An 18,792-nucleotide genomic window follows, 5' to 3' on the forward strand; every position below is an offset into this window, starting at 1 on the left:
CCCCCCAATTACCAAATCACAGTTTGAGTTAAAGCAGCAGTCACCCCAGGTTCTTTAGGGATACATCCAAGCAAGTCCTTTAGAATATTCTGGGCTTTATAATCTGGCCTCCAAATCAGTAGTAAGATATGCAAACAGATGGTGCCACACAGCTCCCCCTTGACCCACCCAGCTGAGCAAGCTCATGAAGATAAGTTATTACAAGGAAGCTTAGCAAGAGCATACGCTGAGTAAAGCGACTCAAGATCTTTCTACAGCCAGCAGCATGGGAAGAATTAAATCACTCTGCTAAATCCATCTAGTCTGAGGTGAACCAGGAACCATTTTCGGCATCTTCAATTCAGCAGAAGGAAAAAAATATCTCTGGGTTTTGCTGAAATCAACGGAGGGGATCAGAAGTTCTGCGATTTCAGGCAGTTCGTCCAATCTTCCAAGATAGAAAAGGCAGAGCAAAGGCTGCGATCTGGGCAGGCTGTGGCTGACTGCACCTGAAACCCAGAAAGCCTTGGGTTCCAACAACATGCACCTCAACTTGAGTCATTGCCGGGACCAACCTAGAAAGTCTAAGGCAAAATGAGGACTGAAAGTGCAAAAATATTGCCAGAACACTTGGAGGCTTTTAGGTCCACCAAGTCTCTCTAAACTAGGACGACCTCAACATTTTTCCAAAGCATATTGCAAAGGAGCGTTCTCCAAAGGGATTCCACTGCCTGCCCTGGTCCTCAGATAAAAGGCAAGATCCCAGCTGCCCCCTCCCTGCCTGTTCTTACACTGGGTAATCTATCCGCTGGTGTCGGGTGGCTTCCAGCTCTCGGTTCTGAAACCTGGGGATCTTCTTCACGATTCCCGTGTTTTCTCCACTGGAGGCGTAGACAAAGCTCAGGAGGGTGACAGCATCTGCAAACAGCAAGACAACCGCCTCTTAGTTACTTTGGGGAAAACATGGCTTCTCAAGTCACATTCTCCCTGGAGCCCTCTGCTTGACTCTAATCAAACATTTCAACGAAATGCTCTGAAAATATCAGCAAACAGTTCTAGAACACTGACTCTATGCCAGGCACCTGTTAAGCACTTTACTGAATCATCTCATTGTTTTCAGTATAACCTTATAAAGTAGATTCTATTCGTCCCATTTTGCAGCTGGAAAGTCTGAGGCAGAGTTAAGGTAATTCGCCCTAGGTCACAGAGCTAGTAAGCCGTAGAGCGAAATTTCTCAGCTCAGGTCCTATGTGTGCTTAACCACTTGATCTGCAGCCCTTCTAATACCCAGGAAAGCATTTTGATTTTGTGTGATAATAGTAGCAGCTAAGGCTTCAGTAAGACACACTATGTTCCAAACTCCTGCAAATACACACACACACAAACACACTCTCTCTCTAGATCTATATATATATGTGTGTGTGTGTGTGTGTAAATAATAATATATGTATTACATAATATAAATTCATCCTATATAGTCATATAATTCTTATCTTTATATAATTCTGATCCTTATTCCAGTCTGAGGAGGAAATGGTGGTGCAGCTGCCAAAATAACACATTCGTTCAACACTTCGAATATGTCAGGCACCACGCGAAACACATTTCAGGAATAATCTCATTCAAATTCACAATAATGTATGAAATAGTTCTATTATTATTCCCATTTAACAGAGGAAAAAACTGAGTCTTAGAGGACTGAATAATAAGAGAAGAGGTGGGATTCAAATTCAGCAGTTTGGTTTCAGAATGCATCCTCATGAAATCATAGTCTCGTTTTCCTTCTGTACAGACTTTCCCAATATTCCCAACATGTTACACTGAGCAAAACTTGCCCACACATCTGGAAACTAGGGAGCCTTCTACTTTACTTCACAAATGTGGAAAAATTCTGTGACTCCAAAATAGAGGGATGCGCATAACAAATCTTAAAGGGAGAGTAGTGTTATGATACCTATACTTATTTCTTACTGCTTTAAACAAAGCTAATAGGGATTTATTTCCCATTACCAGCTCCCTCACAAGAATTCCCTGAACTCAACTTAGTAATAAAGATCACTTTTCTCTTTCCTAAAAGATTCCGTGGTTTAAACATCCATAATTAAATGGATGGAAATAATCTATTTTCCTGGGCTTCTCGGAGAAGGAAGAGTTGGCTTCTGTGTAAGTTACAAAATGCCAACATGGGCACAAAATATAAGAGCTCCAGCCTGCAGCACAGGGCACCCCTGTTCTTGTTCCTCAGTGGGGAGAAGTGTTTTATTATAGAGAGAGCTGCCTCTGGTTCCTTGGAAACCATAAGAGTAAATTTTTCACAATTTCTGCCCCCTGTGTAAATATCTAACAGATCAAATAAGCCAACATTTCCTCAACGCCCACAAACCTAACTGCTGTTACAGGTAGCGACAGACTAACAAACCCAAAATAGTGAAGTGATACCACAATTCCAACAAAAGGCTTTAAATTTTTTCTTTGTAATTTGGGCCCAATTTGGACACACTGGACTTGCTGGTCTGTTATGGGGCAGGGAGGAAAGATGAGAAATGCAAAGACAGTAAGAGTGTCTTCGGGGTCTCGGTCCAACCTTGGTTTGGCTCCATGTGTGGAGAGGAACATAAGGGGACAGATGGCCGCCACGGCAGCCCCTAGGATGTCTTCTGCTAGCAACTGCTGGTGAGGCGTCTAGTGAGTAGCAGAAAGTCGTATCAAAATGAGCAGACTTTGGGCCTCCCCGGTGGCGCAGCGGTTGAGCGCTGGGTTGCGAAGCTGCGCGCGGCCTCTGCGGCGCCGGTTCGATCCCCGGCTGCTCCCCGGCCACCAGAGGAGGGTCCCACATGGAGCGCAGACCTCTCCTGCCGCCCGCTGCTCCCCTCAGCAGTGTACTTCGGTCCTTCTGCCTGCTCTGCTCCCCGCTCTGGCTCTGGTGAATTCTCTCGCCCTCCCGCGCTTCTGACTGTACCCAGTGCATGTATAAACAAACAAACCAGCAAACAAATAAATAAAGCATGCCTCTATAAAAAATAAAAAAAAAAAAAAACAAAAAAACAAAATGAGCAGACTTTGATTCTGCCTGACCTAACTCCAGTAAAGGGAGCCTGCAGAAAGGGGATTTCCAAAGCGAAAGGCGTTCAAAGTGAATGCTGACCAGCCTCTCCCTTATCCAGGAATCAAAGTAAATGACTTGAACTTGCAGAAGAGACGGTGGAAGGAAAATCTAAGAACCAAAGATCCAAAATAATTCTACAAAACTCCTATCTTTTGTAGCCAATAAAACCAAAATGATGGTTTTAAAATCTGTAGCTTGCAAAATCTGTAGCTTCAGCCATGCCCTGATTTGGAGTGCTACTGCATTTTCCTTCAGTATAATATTGCCTCCCCTTTTAACTAGAAACAATCAGAAGGAGATTTGGGAGCAGGAAAGGACTTAAGAATTCCTCTAGCCCAAGATAAGATAGAGATTTGTTTTCTAGTAACTGGCTGTGGCTGCTTGGCATGCTGTAATTGATTAGTGCTGTCTAACAGAGGCGCTGGAATGGAGAGTCGCGAGAGCATTTACAGGTAGAAAGACTTAAATCCAGAGAGGTCAAGTGGTTTGCCCAATTTTCTCCAGAACACAAGATCCAAGAGAACAAGAAATGTTAGGTCATTCATTATCCCATCTTCAGAACCCAGCTCAACACTTAATAGAAACTCCTCAATATTCAGGGAGTGAGTGAATGAATGAATGAACATATGAACAAAGCCAAGTCAGGATTTGAACCTCGCTCCTTTGCATAACACCTTCCGCAATTGAGGAACGTGCCTCATGCTGCCCAAGCCAAATAACCACCTTGCTTCTTTCAGATTCTTCCCCCAAATTCACCTCTTTGGCTGATTTTGAAGGGGGAGTTTAGGCATCATTCTGGTGAAATGCCAGGGAAACAGTTCAAGTTCGGAACCCAATCCCCTGGACCATTTTTTCTGATTTCTTTTCTTCAAATTTTAAAGGAAAAAGCAGCATTTGGTACTATATGGTGCAAACACCGTATTTAGAGACAAGGAAAGTGTGTTGTTGAAGGCTGTGCAGATATGACTCAAACCAGCTCTCCTGCCACAATTCAGTGGGCTTCTTAGTAAATCACATCACATTTCCGAAGCCCTCCCAGAGGGAAGCAGACCGGTGCTAGCTCACCTGGCCCTGTGAGCTGCACTGGTTGTTACAACCCAGAAATGTGTCTATATTGATGAGCTGGGAGGCAGCCTTGCACCTCTGAAGCCCACCACCATTGTGGGCCCTGGCCCCTCGTTCAGGGTGGAGCTGCCTCAGCTGAGACCTCCTGCCCCACCCTGTTTAGGCACTAGCGCCAGGGAGACTAACAGGCTCCCCAAAATCTCTTCCTAGTTGTTAAATATTTGGGGGTAAGTTGGATGCTTGGGAACAGGATTTACACATCCCATTCTCCAATTCAAAGGGGTGACCAGAGGTTGACACAGACTCTGCTCTGGGGAGGTCTTGTTTGCATGTGACACGGTCCTAGGCAGTTGTACTTTTTTTTTTTTTTTTTTTTTTTTTTTACGTTCTCTATTAGCCACATCTCTCACTGGCTTCTTCCCAAATTTTTTCTTTTTTTTCTTTTTTTTTTTTTTTAATATTAAATTTTATTTTTATATTCCCCCATACAATTGCAAACGCCCCATTCTGACCCCAATCCTTCCCCTCCCGCCCCCCACCCCCCGAAAGTGTCTCTGGTTCATAGTTTTTTGTTGATTTTGATTTTCACTTTCTTATATTCATTTTCCTGGTCCCTTATTTAAGTTTTCTAGATTCCTGCTATGAGTGAGACCATCCGGTATTTTTCTTTTTCTTTTTGGCTTATTTCGCTGAGCATGATCCCTTCCAGCGCCATCCATGTTGCTGCAAATTGCATGTGTTTATCTTTTTTGAATGCTGAGTAATATTCCATGGTATATATGTACCACATCTTCTTGATCCAGTCATCTATTTTTGGGCATTTGGGTTGTTTCCAAAGCTTAGCTATTGTAAACAGTGCTGCTATAAACATAGGGGTGCAGGTGCTCTTTGGAATTGATGTTTCTGTGTCCTTTGGGTAAATACCAAGGAGTGGAATTGCTGGATCATATGGAAGCTCTAGGCAGTTGTACTTTAAACAGCAAAAGCATGCCCGGAGATCCTCTGCCCATCCATGGAGACATCAAAAATCACCTCAACGCAAGGAAGAGTGTGATTGTGTATCTGAATGCAGACCCGCAAAGGACAGAAGCTAAGGTTCTCTCACTCACTAATGCCAGAACAAGGATCCTTCAGTAACACTTTCCAAACACAGTGCATTAAGAAAGGGGCTGTTTTATCTTCTTTCAAGCCAAGCCAGAAAGCAAAAGCTCTCCTTTTCTAGCAAGTATGATTTAGGTCAGAACATCTCCCCAAAGACAGTGAGGGGGTTACTAAGGAAGTCTGGAGAATATTCACTACTAAGGGTCTTAAGAATAAAATAAATTCCACTCCTACTAATTTATCCTCTGAACGTACTTCTGTGTTACTTCTTGTTATTAACAGTAAAAGACTAGAAGTGACCTGTACGGCCGCCAGCTGCAGACAGGTGAAATAAATTGTGGCTGGTCAGCCAATGAACGCTATGCAGCTATTGAAAAGAACGAAGTGGTGACACCTGGGCTGATATATGAAGATCTCCAGATTTCGTTAATGAGACCAGGACAGAGTTAGAGCATCCTCCCATGCATGCTGGAAGAGAAGGTGCCATCAACTGAATCTTCTATGAGCAGAGGATGGTTCTGGCAGGAGGCACAAGAAGCTAGCGTGCTGAGTTTGCCTCCAGGAAGGGACTGTGAGACAGGACTGGGTGGGGACTTACTCTTCCCAGAAACCCTTTCCATTATCTGAATTTTTTACCAGGTACGAGCATTACTTTTTTAGCTAAAAAAGAAGAGAGCATCTCTGAGCATTTCCATGCTGGAGGAGGAGGTGTGCCCGCCCCGGGGCTGCCAGGCTGCTGAATCCACTTCAAAGAAACAAAGTCCAGTGGGTGAGAACAGAATGATTCACGTCGGTAAAAATTCAACCCCAAATAAAGAGCATTCCTTCTAATTTAGAACCTGGGTGAGGGCTGTATTAGCATATTTCTGAGCGGCAACCCAGCAAATTCTAAGAGCTAGAAAGCTTAGGCTCCAGTTAAACCAGCTCCCGGAGCCTCGGTCTCCTCTCTGTAAAGACAGGACGAGAATAACACTCTCGCCCAACAGTATCATGAGGATTCAATGAGACAATGTGTGTAGAAAAGGTGTTTTGAAACTTGTAAAAGGCCACGCAGATGCTAGGCATTAATTAGTGTTCTTATTGAAAATCTCAGACTCAGTGATTAACGGCGGAGAAAAAAGGAGCAAGGTCTTTTCTCCCCCAACCCCCTTGGGTGCCAAGTACATGGCTGTTATCATTACACAAAGCACCTTGATGACAGGTAGCCTGGCAGCAATATTTGACTTAGTCTTCCATTATTTTGTTATCATGGAATTTTGTTATAAGAAATCATGCTTTCAGGGCCTCCCCGGTGGCGCAGCGGTTGAGCGCTGGGTTGTGAAGCTGCCCGCAGCCTCTGCAGCGCCGGTTCGATCCCCGGCCACGCAGACCTCTCCTGCCGCACCCGCTGCTCCCCTCAGCAGTGTACTTCGTCAGTCTGCCTGTTCTGTTCCCCTCTCTGGCTCTGGTGAATTCTTTCACCGTCCCGCGATTCTGACTGTACCCAGTGCTTATATAAATAAATAAATAAATAAAATCTTTAAAAAAGAAATCATGCTTTCAACCCACTGGATCTGAGATGAGACAGGAAGTGACAGGAAGAGAGAATGGAAAAGAAGAAAGCCATCGTGGTCCTCAGTTTCTGAGCTAAGAGAGAGGGACATAAACCGTCCATCCAGGGATGGACAGCAGGGCAGGCTGTTTAATGCCCCCTTAACACATTTAATACCCTCTGAGCACAGCATTTAAAGATCTTCACAGTGTGGCCCCGACCTGCAGGTCCACTCTGAGGCGCTGAGTTGCCCAGCTCACACCTGAGACTCTACCTGAGCAGAGACACAGCGCGTGTGAAATCACATTTCCAGCCCGAGACAGAGCTTCGGAACAGCCTTTCTCACCCGCACAGACTCAGCCTCAGAAGCCTCCTGGACACCAGTGGACCTGCATGACAGCCCTACTGGCCGTTCCTCACCTCGAGGGACGCGGGCTCCTTCCGTCTCCCCTGCCGGCAGGCATTTTCTCTTCTGTGTGCCAGGCTCGCGCTCAGCCTTCCGCCTGGACGCCCTTCCACTGCTCAATTTCTGACTGTGAAAACTACTCAACCTTCACGTCTCCGTTCAGAGGTTACCTCCTCTAGGAAGAAGCCTAAGAAAGTGCCCAGCACATAAAGACTGCACAATGATATTTTCTAAATGAATGAACCACTTAAAATAAATGTCTCCATGACATCGCCCAGCAGCAGCCTAAGGGTCGTGCGTGGAGCTCGGGACTGGAACTAGCTGGGCTCCAATCCCGCTCCATCATCACTCCCTGTGTGACCTTAGCCAAGTGACTCTACCTCTCGGAATTCTGTAGCTTTGACAGTGCAGTACACATCACATGGGGGGGGGGTAGGGGATGCCAGGGGATGGAAATTTAATTTCTGATCATGGGGATTCAAAAGCAGCAGTGCTGGGTGGGGGGCTTTAGAGTGGAAAATGGAGAGGGGTGGAAATTTGAGGTGCTGGTTGAAATATGGGTATGATTTTGCCAGGAGGATGAGGAAGGGCAGGTTGTCAGGAGGCAGGAAGTGGTCAAGGATGGTACCTCTTCCCAATAAAAGGAGCTGCAAGACCTAGGGGAGTCAGACTCAGACTATAAGGGCAGGCAGGGGCAGTGAGCTCACACTGGCTGCAAGAGCACATCAGTGCCCCGTAGGTTGCAGCCTTACCCAGCACAGCCCCGGGAAGGCCACAGCAGCCTGGGCCCTGCATGCCTGCTAAGGTGGCAACAGCCCTGTGAGGATGCTGTCAGTGTGCAGGTCACACATAAGCACAAGAAAGAGACGGGCCTTGCCCTTTGGCTATAAGCATTTGCCACTCAGATAGATACTGCCCATCTGCTGGGCACTGCCAGCGCTGGGCACCAGAACAAAGCAAACCAAGACCCAGGCCTTACAGAGCTTGCATTCTAATATGGAAACACCCACTGGGCAAATAAGCAATTAAATGAATTTAATTACAAGGTCCAGGAGGTGAAAATTCTATGAAGGAAAACAGAGTAGATAATCGTGGGGCGGGTGGTGGGGTGGGGTCTCAGATGAAGTGCGAGGAAAGCACCTCTGGAGAGATGGCACAAGCAGGGTATGAATGAGGTAAGGGAAGGAGACTGGAAGTGATGGGCAGGAGCATGTTCGGTGCAGGGAGCTAACGCCCAGCCCCTCGATGGGAATGAACTTGGGTGTTCACAGAGAAGTGCACAACCTGTGTGGGCAGGGAGGGAGCTTGGCAGAGGGGGCAGCAAGGGGGTGAGCAGATTCCACAGCCCAGGTTGACCCTCCCTGCCTGTGGGGTGATAGAACCTGCTTGCACCAGCTGCTGTGTGGGATGAGGGCACAGCAGGGAGCCCAGGCTGGGCCAGCAGTGGCTTGGACCAGCATGACAAGACCAGGCGTGGTGAGACGCGACTGAACACGCGGGATAGCCTAAAGGTGGAGGCCTCAGGTCTGACATCTCATGCTAGGAGGCTAGGGGAGGGCTCAAGTGCGCCCCTCGAGTTAGAGGCCTGTGTGTGTGATTTGTCTGTCTCTCGGTGAGCTCCCATAAGTCAGGTGCACACATGACTGGTGAGGGACAACAGCTAACAGTCCCCTCCCCTGAGGAAACAGACGTCAGGAAGTGCAGCCGTGGTGTGCCTGGCCACCTAGGACCCACGCCAGAAATGCAGCAGGTGCCACAGAAGGATGCGTGGCCCAGTCTTGGACATTTATTTATTTATACATTCAAGAACTGGGTTGTAGACCAGAGTTGTGGGGGGGTGGGTGAGAGCAGTCACTGGAGAGAGTGGGGAGCAGAACAGGCAGATCTACTGAAATACACTGCTGAGAGGAGCAGCGGGCGAGGCAGGAGAGGTCTGCTGCACTAAGGCTGCTGACTGCTGAGAGGGGCAGGATAACTCAGCAAGCCTGGGCAGAGATCTGCTGCCCTTCCACCCACAACAGACCCCAGCCAGGCCTGGCACCTCCTGGGAAAGGGAACTAGCTACAGAGGGGTCTGGTGGGGCCAGCACCCTCTCACTCTGGGGCCCCTACTCTGTGGGACCCATCTCTGTGGCCGGGCGCTCCTGCCACACTCACAGAGCACCCTGCTTGGGGACTTTTGACAGTCTCTTCATAAATGAAAAGGAAAATGAAGGCAAATCAGGGGGTGCTTCGGCTCGGATGAGGGGTCCTAATAGGACAGCAGGTGCTTGACACAGCACATGTCCCCCCACACCCCACATGTCCCCCCACATCCCACATTAGTGCTGGCTGCAGACTATGCAGGGACAGACAGGAAAGGCACCCCACAGCGCACTAATGCCTCCCTGCTGTTCTGACTTGGCTCTTATCCACCAAGAGCAGAATGAGAAGACCTGCTAAGAGGCCTGGACCTCTCGCACCCTCAGACTGAGATCAAGAATCAGGTGGGGGACACTTTGCACAGAGCTGTTGCTACAAATGTGCTTTTAATTTGTTTTTTAAAACAGGTGGAGAGGAAATCCTCTTTCCTTTTAGTGAACAAATCAGAGTTGTGCAGACAGGGCTGTTTTTGAGTATGCACAGAGCTCCCCCATACTTTCAGGGACTTTGATTCCTTGAAAAGATTTTCCTCTCTGTTATGCTTTAATGAGATCCCTTCCTACCCCAAAAGTAACAGTCTGAAGAAGGTGGGGTGCAAAGTCCTGCTGTGCTATTCCTGAGCCCATGACTGAGGGAAGAAATAACAAAAGAAAAAAAGCCACTTCACATTTTGGGGGTACATTCAGGCACCCTAAGAACTCAGCCAGTTCATAAATGACTTCATTTGAAAACTTCCAGCTTGCAATTCAGTCATTCTTCAATGAGAAATATGCGATTTGCCAAACATGAAATGGAATCATTAAGCCCTGACAAAATCGGAGGCAAAGCAAAACTGTGGCCGTGTGTGCCCCGTGCTTCCTTCTCCTTAACAAATTAGGTGTCCCTGCGGAAGGCACTCCAGACAGATGCTAGCATGGGCTCTGGCTGGAAGAGGGATGACATTGATCATCAACATGCAAGCAGCTTGACGATTTCAAACATTTAATTACCCACTCCACCCGGCCCCCAACACATACACAGAGAGAGAGAGAGAGAAGGAATTTGTCTTCTAGCTATCTCTCTTTTTAAAGCACTGCACAAACATGGAATGTGCCAGATAAAGATTTCTGTGATTAAACCAAAGTATAAGATGAGAGTGTAGAGAACGAGACACTTAAACACACAAGTGCATGCTAAAACTGGTGAAATCTGAATCAGCTTTGCTGTCACTGATAGTATTAGATCAAGCTTCAGGGTAAACTGGACTCCTGGGAAGATGCTCAAAATGCTAATTTCAGGGTTCTGCCCCCCAAAATCCTAACCAAGTTGGTTATGAATGGGGCACGGGAATTTGCATTAGCCACCAGAGCACGGAACGGTTCCATCACAGGTGAGTGTAGGGTCACACTTTAGGAAACTGCCAGATCCCAAGCAGGTACCCAGGGGCACATCTAGGAGGCTCCCTGTTATGGGGCAGCGGGAAGAGTGGGCAGGAGCTCAGGCCACCTACATAGCAGGCTGCTCCTGGTGTCCAGGGACAGAGCTTGAGGCACCTTCTTCTAAGTGCAACGCTCCAACCCTGGGGCCCAAGGGAGCTGAAAAGGGGCACAGGAGCCCCTGGGGCTGTGACCATGTGGCATTTAGGGTAAGAAGTAGATTTGCAATTCCATCATCCTCATGGCAACTTTTTACTGAGTGTCAATTACGCACAAGCAAATGGCATCTCATTGAATTCTCACCACCCTTCTCTGAGGGGATGGTTACTTATTATCCCCATCCTACAGAGAAGAAAGCTGAGGCCCCCAAAACTCAAGGTTACATAAACAGGAGGGGAGTCGCGAGTCGAAGCCAGATCCGCTTGGCGGAAAACCACCGCGTGCTGCCACCTTCCTCTCTGACAGGCTCCTTCTGGTTCTCATCTCCTCCAGGACAAAACACCCCACTTAAAATAATTCACACTTGTGGGATTTGCAAGGGGAAGGAGAGGGGGAGCTTTTCCCAATCCTCGTTTCAGTGGCATTAATACTCCTGTCCAACGTACAGCAGATCCACCCCGTCAAGGTCCCCCTTCCAAGGCGCCATCCCCTCCCTCATGCTCATTCCTATTCCTGCCCGACCTTACTCCTCTCTGGCCTTTCTACTTTCCTCCTTTTCTGTCCCCAGAGTCCAACATTACAGGCTCAGCACGTCCCTTCCTTTCCTTGTGTCCTCCACCCTCCTATGACACAACTTTCAAAAGAAATGGAGACTTGTTCCTGGCCAGACAAATGACCTACCGTTTTCGAGAGGACACTGGGGGATCTTGTTGGCCCAGAGGTTCCAAATATAGTCCATGTTCCACTCGAGGCACACTTGATGGTCTTTGAAAGGGCGTTCAAAAGGGGGGACCGTCTTCAGCAGGGTGTAATTCTTGGCTACCGCACGGAGCAGGTTTTCCTCCCATTTAACATTCAAGTCCCCGCCACCATATCTGTGAGTAATCCAGGCGCGTAGTATCACCGCGGAGACAGAGATGGAGTGTCGGATGAAGTAGTCATCTCTGTACACCATGATGCTTGGAAATTTCACATGTACTATTTGTGTCCTACTGGTGTGAAGATGTTTCTCGTTCTTCCACCTTTTTTTGTACACAGGAATGCTACTTCTGAACTCAGATGAAACGACTGCTTCCAAGTTGACAACACAAGGCTGAGAGCATAAATACTCAACCGAGACTTCAGAGACATTGCGCACATTCCCTTCAAAGACGGTGAAATAAATAAAGTCTTTGTAAACCACGCTCTGCTCGGCGTTGGGCATCACCGACGTCGTCAGGGATGTCTGCCTGCCCAGCGATGGCACAAAATTCTGAAAAGGAAAAAAAAGGGAGAAAGAAACAGAGTTTGAAAACCATCCTGTTAACAGATATAGGAATCACTCTTTTTCTGTGATAAAAAATATCCTTCTAATAAAAAATATCCTCTACCGAAAGCCATGGAGGTGGAAGACAAGTGCTGTGAAAATCACTACTGAACCATCAGGGACAAACCAATACGCACACCAGAAAGGAAGGACCAGGGCACATGAAAACCTGTCCCCGGACTCAGTGGCAGCTGCTGATGAAAATGTGACTTTCAAAGCTACTTGGCAATCCACTCCAGAGTTGGTCTTCAAAGGGAGGAGCTAGTTCATAAGAAATACAGTAGCAGTGAACCTGCCTAAGAGGCAAAGCGAGACAATCTAGCTTCAGACATTTCCAAACTATTGTCCTGACTTCACAGGGTGATCAGATGCAGCCAAATCAAAGGGGGAATGAACAGTTCAAAGTGGACCAGAAAAGGAACATACCAGAGAGGCCAAGCTGGCCCCTTCTGTCCCGCTAGTTCAGAGCCAGGACAAGCATGCATGCCGGACCAGCCAGCAGGAGGTTTTCATTGCTCCACATCACACACAGAGGCTTGGACCACAGCCTGTGCTGTTGGATTCCTGCACCAGACTTGGTGCCACGTGTGCCATAGACTTAGCGGCATATTGTGTTGGGCTTTGTTTTCTTTAATCCAGTTTTCGGAAGGACAAAGTCCTTTCTATGTGGCTATTCCTTCCAGAGACAATCTGGGAAGTTCAGTCATGAAATCAAGGCAATGCTTGCAGCACAAGGCACTGACCTATGGATGCTCAGAGTTCTAAATATGACTTGATGGTTCAGGCACTCAGAATACAATAGCATAAGGGTTACTTTGGACTATTTCACACCCATGCAAGCGGCAATTAAGCACAGAGAACAACAAGTGGTGAGAGGATGCAGAGAAACTGGGCCCCTTGGGCACCCTTGGTGGAAGGTAAAAACGGTGCAGCCACTATGGAAAACAGCACAGCAGATCTTCCACACGCAGAAGAATTGCAAAAAGATCCAGAAATCCCGCTTCTGAGTATCCCCAGACTTCACAGTGGGGACTCAAAGAGAGTCACAGACACACACCCCAGTGTCCACAGCAGCATTCTTCACAATAGACAAAAGGTGGAAATAACCCAAATGTCCATTAGTGGATGAACAGATGGATAATACCAGTTACACAATGGAGTTTATTTAGTCTTCAAAAGGAAGGAAGTTCTGACACTTACTCTAGGATGGGTGAACTTGGAGGACATTATGCTAAACGAAACAAGCCAGTCACAAAAATAAATACTACGTGATTCCACTTCTATGAGGTAACAAGTCATCAGATTCCCAGAGGCAGAAATGAGCATGGTGGCGGCCAGGGGCTGGGGTGAGAAGGGAAGGAGGATTTATTGTCTGCTACTCCCAGAGTGTGAGTTTGGGGTGATGCAAAGAGCTTTGGAATGAAGGGTGTGATGGCTGCCTCTGTGTGAGTATGCTGTCACTGAACTACACACTTAAAAGTGGTTAAAATGATAAGATTTTATGCTGTGCACAACTTTACCTAAATTTAAAAAAAAGGTCAGTGTCTTCTCCAAAGAAGGAAGAAATAAGGTCGCCTTCCTTCAGTGTTGGCTGAGGACAGTAGGAGAAGCCAAAGTGGGTAAGACGTGAGTCAAGTATGAAGGGGGCATGTTTGCGAATAAGTGACAGAGGCAGGACAGAGTCTGAGCTCCAGGCAAACAAGCAGCCACCCTAAAGGCACAGGACACCAGGTGGGACCCATCCTGAGGGGGGCTCTGGGACTGGCTCTGCTGGAGGAAGCGTTTTCAGGTGGCTTTAGGAGGAAGAGACATTCTTTGGGGAAGAGGCTGTAAGTGGTACAAAGAGCCTAAGAAGGGGCCAGAGGCAGGGAAACACCTGGATGTATTTGGGGACTAGCAAGCAGCTTGGTTTGGGGGGTAAAGGCATGAAAGAACAGGGGAAAATGAGGTTGAGAAGAAAGGCAGGGCCCTTACTCTGGAGGATGCTGAATCCCAGCCTGAGGAATGCAGGCTTGATACTGACAGCAAAGAATCAATGAAAGTTTCTGTAAAAGGCGATGGTGTTTCCACTTTAAAGCACTGACAGTCAATTAGAAACAAGATTGACGATCAAAAAAAAGTGAGCAAACGACAGAGTCCATCAATACGTAAGTTCTCACTCAGTGGAAACAAAAGGCAAACTGAAACTGCACTGAGATCCCATTTTTAACCTATCAGATTCAGAGATCAAAAAAGGCCCGTTACACATCGTACTGGCCAGAGTGCAGGAGGCGCTGGCCCTCCGGTGCTGCTGACGGGCGTTATCTCTGTAGAGGGTGGCCAGGCATCAAAAACATAAACGTAGGCCTCCCTGGTGGCACAAGAGGTTAAGCACTACACTATGAAGCAGTTTGCAGCCTCTGCAGCATGAGTTCGCTCCCCGGCCGGCCAGGGAGAAACCCACATGGCGAGCAGACCTCTCCTGTCTCGCCCGCTGCTTCCCTCAGCAGTGTATTTCAGCCAGTCTGCCTGATCTATTCCCCGCTGTCTCCGGTTAATCTTCTCATCCCCCACATCTCTGGCCTGTACCCCAGCTCTTGTATACATAAATAAATCTTTTTAAAAAAACCATAAATGCACCCAGCCTCTGGTCCAATCATTCCTCTTCTAGGATCTTAGCCTCAATGATTTTATGCTCAAAATTGTGCGAAAGGATTTATGTGCAAATTCTTACTGAGCAATGCTTCTAACAGCCAGAGATAGCTAGAAAACCCAAATGTCCATCGAGAGGGCCTCCCCCACCGTGGAGTACTACACAGCTATTATTTAAAGATGATCATCAAGGACAAATGATGGAATGATCTCCAAAGTTTGGGCGTTTTTTTTTTTTAAAGCAAACTTCAGAAATACTGTTCAGAATTTTTTAAAAAGGAAAAATATATATATACATACTATATATGCATATGTGGTATATATAGATATTATATATATACCCGCTTAGCTCTACACATGCGCTGGGAGCTTGCACAGAGAATGGCACATGTTAGAGACAGATCTGTACTATTTATCCTTCCTTATCTTTTCAATTTTGTACTCTATGACTAGTCCCCCCAAAAGGGGGGGAAAGTGAGGAGAGAAGCAGCAGCCTGAAAGATGAAATGGAAAATGTAGCTTCTCCAAATGTTAGGAGAGTAGCAGAGGGCTGGCCGTGGCTTCTGATTAGTCATGGGAAACCTGTGGGAAGAAATATGTAAACAGGGGGTACAGACCACACTGTCCGCCCCCACAGCGAGAGGTCTGTTTTATGTTCTCACTTATGCTTCCAAATTACAGGGGGGGGAAACAAATATAAAAAATAATCTTATAATTAAGAGCAGAGAATGTTGCAGAGGATGAGCGCTCGGTGACGAGCCGGCCCTTCTGTGCCGTTTTCTCGGAAGAGGAAATGGCAACAGAGAGGTGATTTTCCCCAACATATCCCAGCTGGTGGCTCGCAGCGGCCAGCCCAGACGCTGGCTCCTTCCCTGCACTCCCACGTCTGCACCCCAGCGCACACAACAGCGAGACTACAGACTTGACATTTCACGGCTGCCTGGGAACTCCAGGCTGAATTCTGTATGAATAGAGATGCACCCGGCATTTGTCCCAAAGCCGTGGTTTATTCAGCTGGCCAGATGTGCCAAGATGTAGCCTCCTTCTCAGGACACGAATCAAGCATGGGCATTTGGAGGCAGGCTGGGTGAGAAAAGACAATCTCCGAACCTATACAGTGTTGCCAATGAATGATATCTCAAAATTTTTTTTTTAAAAAGTGAATCAGGATGTGAAGCCCAGAACAGAGTTCAGCTGAAGCAGGAGGCAGTTACACTGAGGCAAGTCAGCCCAGCACAGCAGCCGCTGGGCGGCTCGTCCCCCTCAGGCCAACGCCTTGGTGCCTCTCTTCCTCAATTACACAGCTAAGAGACATTTGCTTAGTGAGACAATAGGGAGCAGAGCCCCGGACATGCTGTGGTAAGTTAAATATCACATTGTGTTCCTTTTCAAAGAATGACTTAAGACCTCTCCCTTATTCTTTTCATGTACTATACCTTAAAACCTCACCCACGTCCAGTTCTCTCACTTTGATTTTTTTTTTTCATCACCCTTTTAATGCTGACACTAGGAACTCCAGTGAAAACCTCTTTTAAACACAATGCTGGGGAGAGGCTATTTGAGTTCATGAGATTTCATTGCAGAGTGCAGTTATTAACGATGCTCATTAGTTTACATCTTATTGCTAAAAATGCTTCCATCCACTTTTGCGCATTAATAAGAGCCGCGTGCTGAGCGTGGCTTCAGTGCTACTTGGTGACCCATGGCTCCCCGTACTTGGCAAGATCAGTGGTGACAGACCAGAGTAAAGGCACTGAGACACCTGACTGGGTGACCTCTCCAGGGGCTTCCCTGGAAATCAGCTTTAAAGGAATCTCCATATACATATAGGAAGGTGAGTTCATTTCCACCTGCTTCAATGTCTCAAGTGCAGCAAAGTAAATCCAAGGTTGATGAGTTCTAGAGGGATGCTATCTGATATGGGAGCTCTTGTAATGCGGCTGGTCCAGGCTGGAGGTGCTGTAAGTTTAAAATTGATGCTGGATTTCAAAGAGTTAATCTAAAAAAACTGTAAAATATCTCTTTCTCTGGATGACATGTTGAAATGATAATAAGATACAGTGGATTAAATAAAATGTTCCTCAAATAAATTTCACCTTTTACTTTTTTAACCTGTCTAAAAAAAAATTGCAACTACATAGGTGGCTCACCTCTGTGGCTCACCTTGTCTTTCTAAGGGAGAACAACTGTTCTAGATTGGAGGTCATCACCCTTTCCTGTGAAATAGAGCCATATGGTAAATATATGTAGGTTTTCAGGCCACCCAGTGTCCATCACAACCACTCAGCACCTTATGGTATCAAGGACGTTGCCAGGGTTTCAAGGGATGGGCACAGCTGGCACCCTGTACAACTTTGTTCACAAAACAGCTGGGTTGGCCCATGGGCCAATGTTCTAGATGACTGAGGTTAATCTAGAATGCTGAAGAACACAGAGTATGCTTTCTCAAAAAATGATCACATTGGAGAAAAGAGATAAACACCCCAATAAGGCATAATTTCACATATGTCTTGGATGAGGGTGGATTTGTTACTTTAAGATTCCCTGCTGGCCAAGCTTGACAGCTTGCTACTGTTTTTTTGGTTTTGGGGGTTTTTTGTGTGTGTGTAGAAGGACTGGGTATTGGCCAGAGGTGCCGGCGGGGAGGGAGGGGTGTTTGAGAGGATTCACCAGAGACAGAATGGGGAACAGAACAGGTGGACTGACTGAAATACACTGCTGAGGCATGTAAAAGATGTCACTGAAATACACAGGAGAGGTCTGCTATGCCTTTTGTGGGTCAGCTCCCTGGCCGGGGATCGAACTCCGCTGGTAATGGTAATAGTGCTGACACTTAGCCCTAGGCCACCAGGGATCTTGCTGTTGTTTCTTTCAATAATAACCTAAGGAGGACGAGAAGCTGGGAGCTAGACAAGAGATTACTGAACAAGCAGCAGAAGCATGAGTGACAGCTAGGGTGTAAGAGCAACCTCAGGGATATGGCAATGTTTTCTCAGTAATATTGGGATTTGCTGGCCCCAAAACAGGAACTCAAAATCACTGCATATGGCTAGTCCAGGGCATGGTCTAAATCCCTCAACAAAGCGTGACAGGCTGCAGTCTTTCAGGTACAGTAAAGGAAGTTGGCAGCCAGTGGATTGGAGCAGGCCCAGTGGGCAGCTGCTGCACCCTGAGTTGTGGCCACCTCTGTTATGTACAAAACCCACACTGATTAGCCACACATCACACTCTAAATATTGATTAAGCTGAAGCTGATTTCCTGGCTCAAGTCATGTGTGTGGTTATGAGCTGTTTCCTGCCAGGAAAATAAGGCAATTAACTTGAAGAGTTGCAGCTACAGGCATGACACGTGTCCAGCCTTCATAGGTATTTTCACTTGCCAGGTTGCATTAACAGAAGCTAAAAATCACCCAAATGTTCCTTTGTTTAAAAATTATGAGGTCAGGGTCCATGTCTCATTCATTGTTGTGTTTCTAGCTTCTAAAACAGAACTTGTCATGTCACAGTAAGTAAGCTTTGGATAAGGGTTCCTGGCTGAAATAAAGGACCAGGCGTGGGCTTGGCTGGCAGGTGCCTTGACGGTCCATCCCAGGCCACTGCCCCACAGCCCCGGGGGACACCTACATATAAACCAAAGGTCTTGATCCAGTCTTAAGTCCCTACTACCCTTTCCAGAGGTTCACAACTTCCCTATTTGTGAAGGGCAGGAAGGGGGGGTGCGGGTTGGGGTGGCTCGCCAGGCCTCTATTTTTTTTTAAAGATTTATTTCTTTATTTATAGAAGAACTGGGGTACAGACCAGATGTGCGGGAGGGTGGGAGGATTCACCAGAGATAGAGTGGGGAACAGAACAGGCAGACTGACGAAATACACTGCTGAGGGGAGCAGTGGGCAAGACAGGAAAGGTCTGCCGCGCCGGCTGGGATCAAACCGGTGCTGCAGAGGCTGCGGAC

General features: G+C 47.1%; 1 protein-coding gene across 2 annotated transcripts in view; it reads right to left on the reverse strand.

Annotated features, from left to right (window-relative positions):
• Positions 1-18,792, reverse strand: part of SEL1L3 (SEL1L family member 3) — a 97,328-nt gene that overhangs the window by 71,740 nt on the left and 6,796 nt on the right. For both annotated transcript variants that reach the window (XM_037529531.2, XM_037529530.1), the window contains exons 2-3: positions 11,585-12,155; positions 771-897 (exon numbers count right to left, since the gene is read on the reverse strand). In XM_037529531.2, coding sequence (XP_037385428.1) covers positions 771-897; positions 11,585-12,155 — 698 coding nt within the window. The remainder of the gene's footprint in view (positions 1-770; positions 898-11,584; positions 12,156-18,792) is intronic.

The sequence above is a fragment of the Talpa occidentalis genome, unplaced genomic scaffold (assembly GCF_014898055.3).
Source record: "Talpa occidentalis isolate TD23 unplaced genomic scaffold, MPIMG_talOcc4v2.1 talOcc4.6, whole genome shotgun sequence".
Classification (NCBI taxonomy): Eukaryota; Metazoa; Chordata; class Mammalia; order Eulipotyphla; family Talpidae; genus Talpa; species Talpa occidentalis.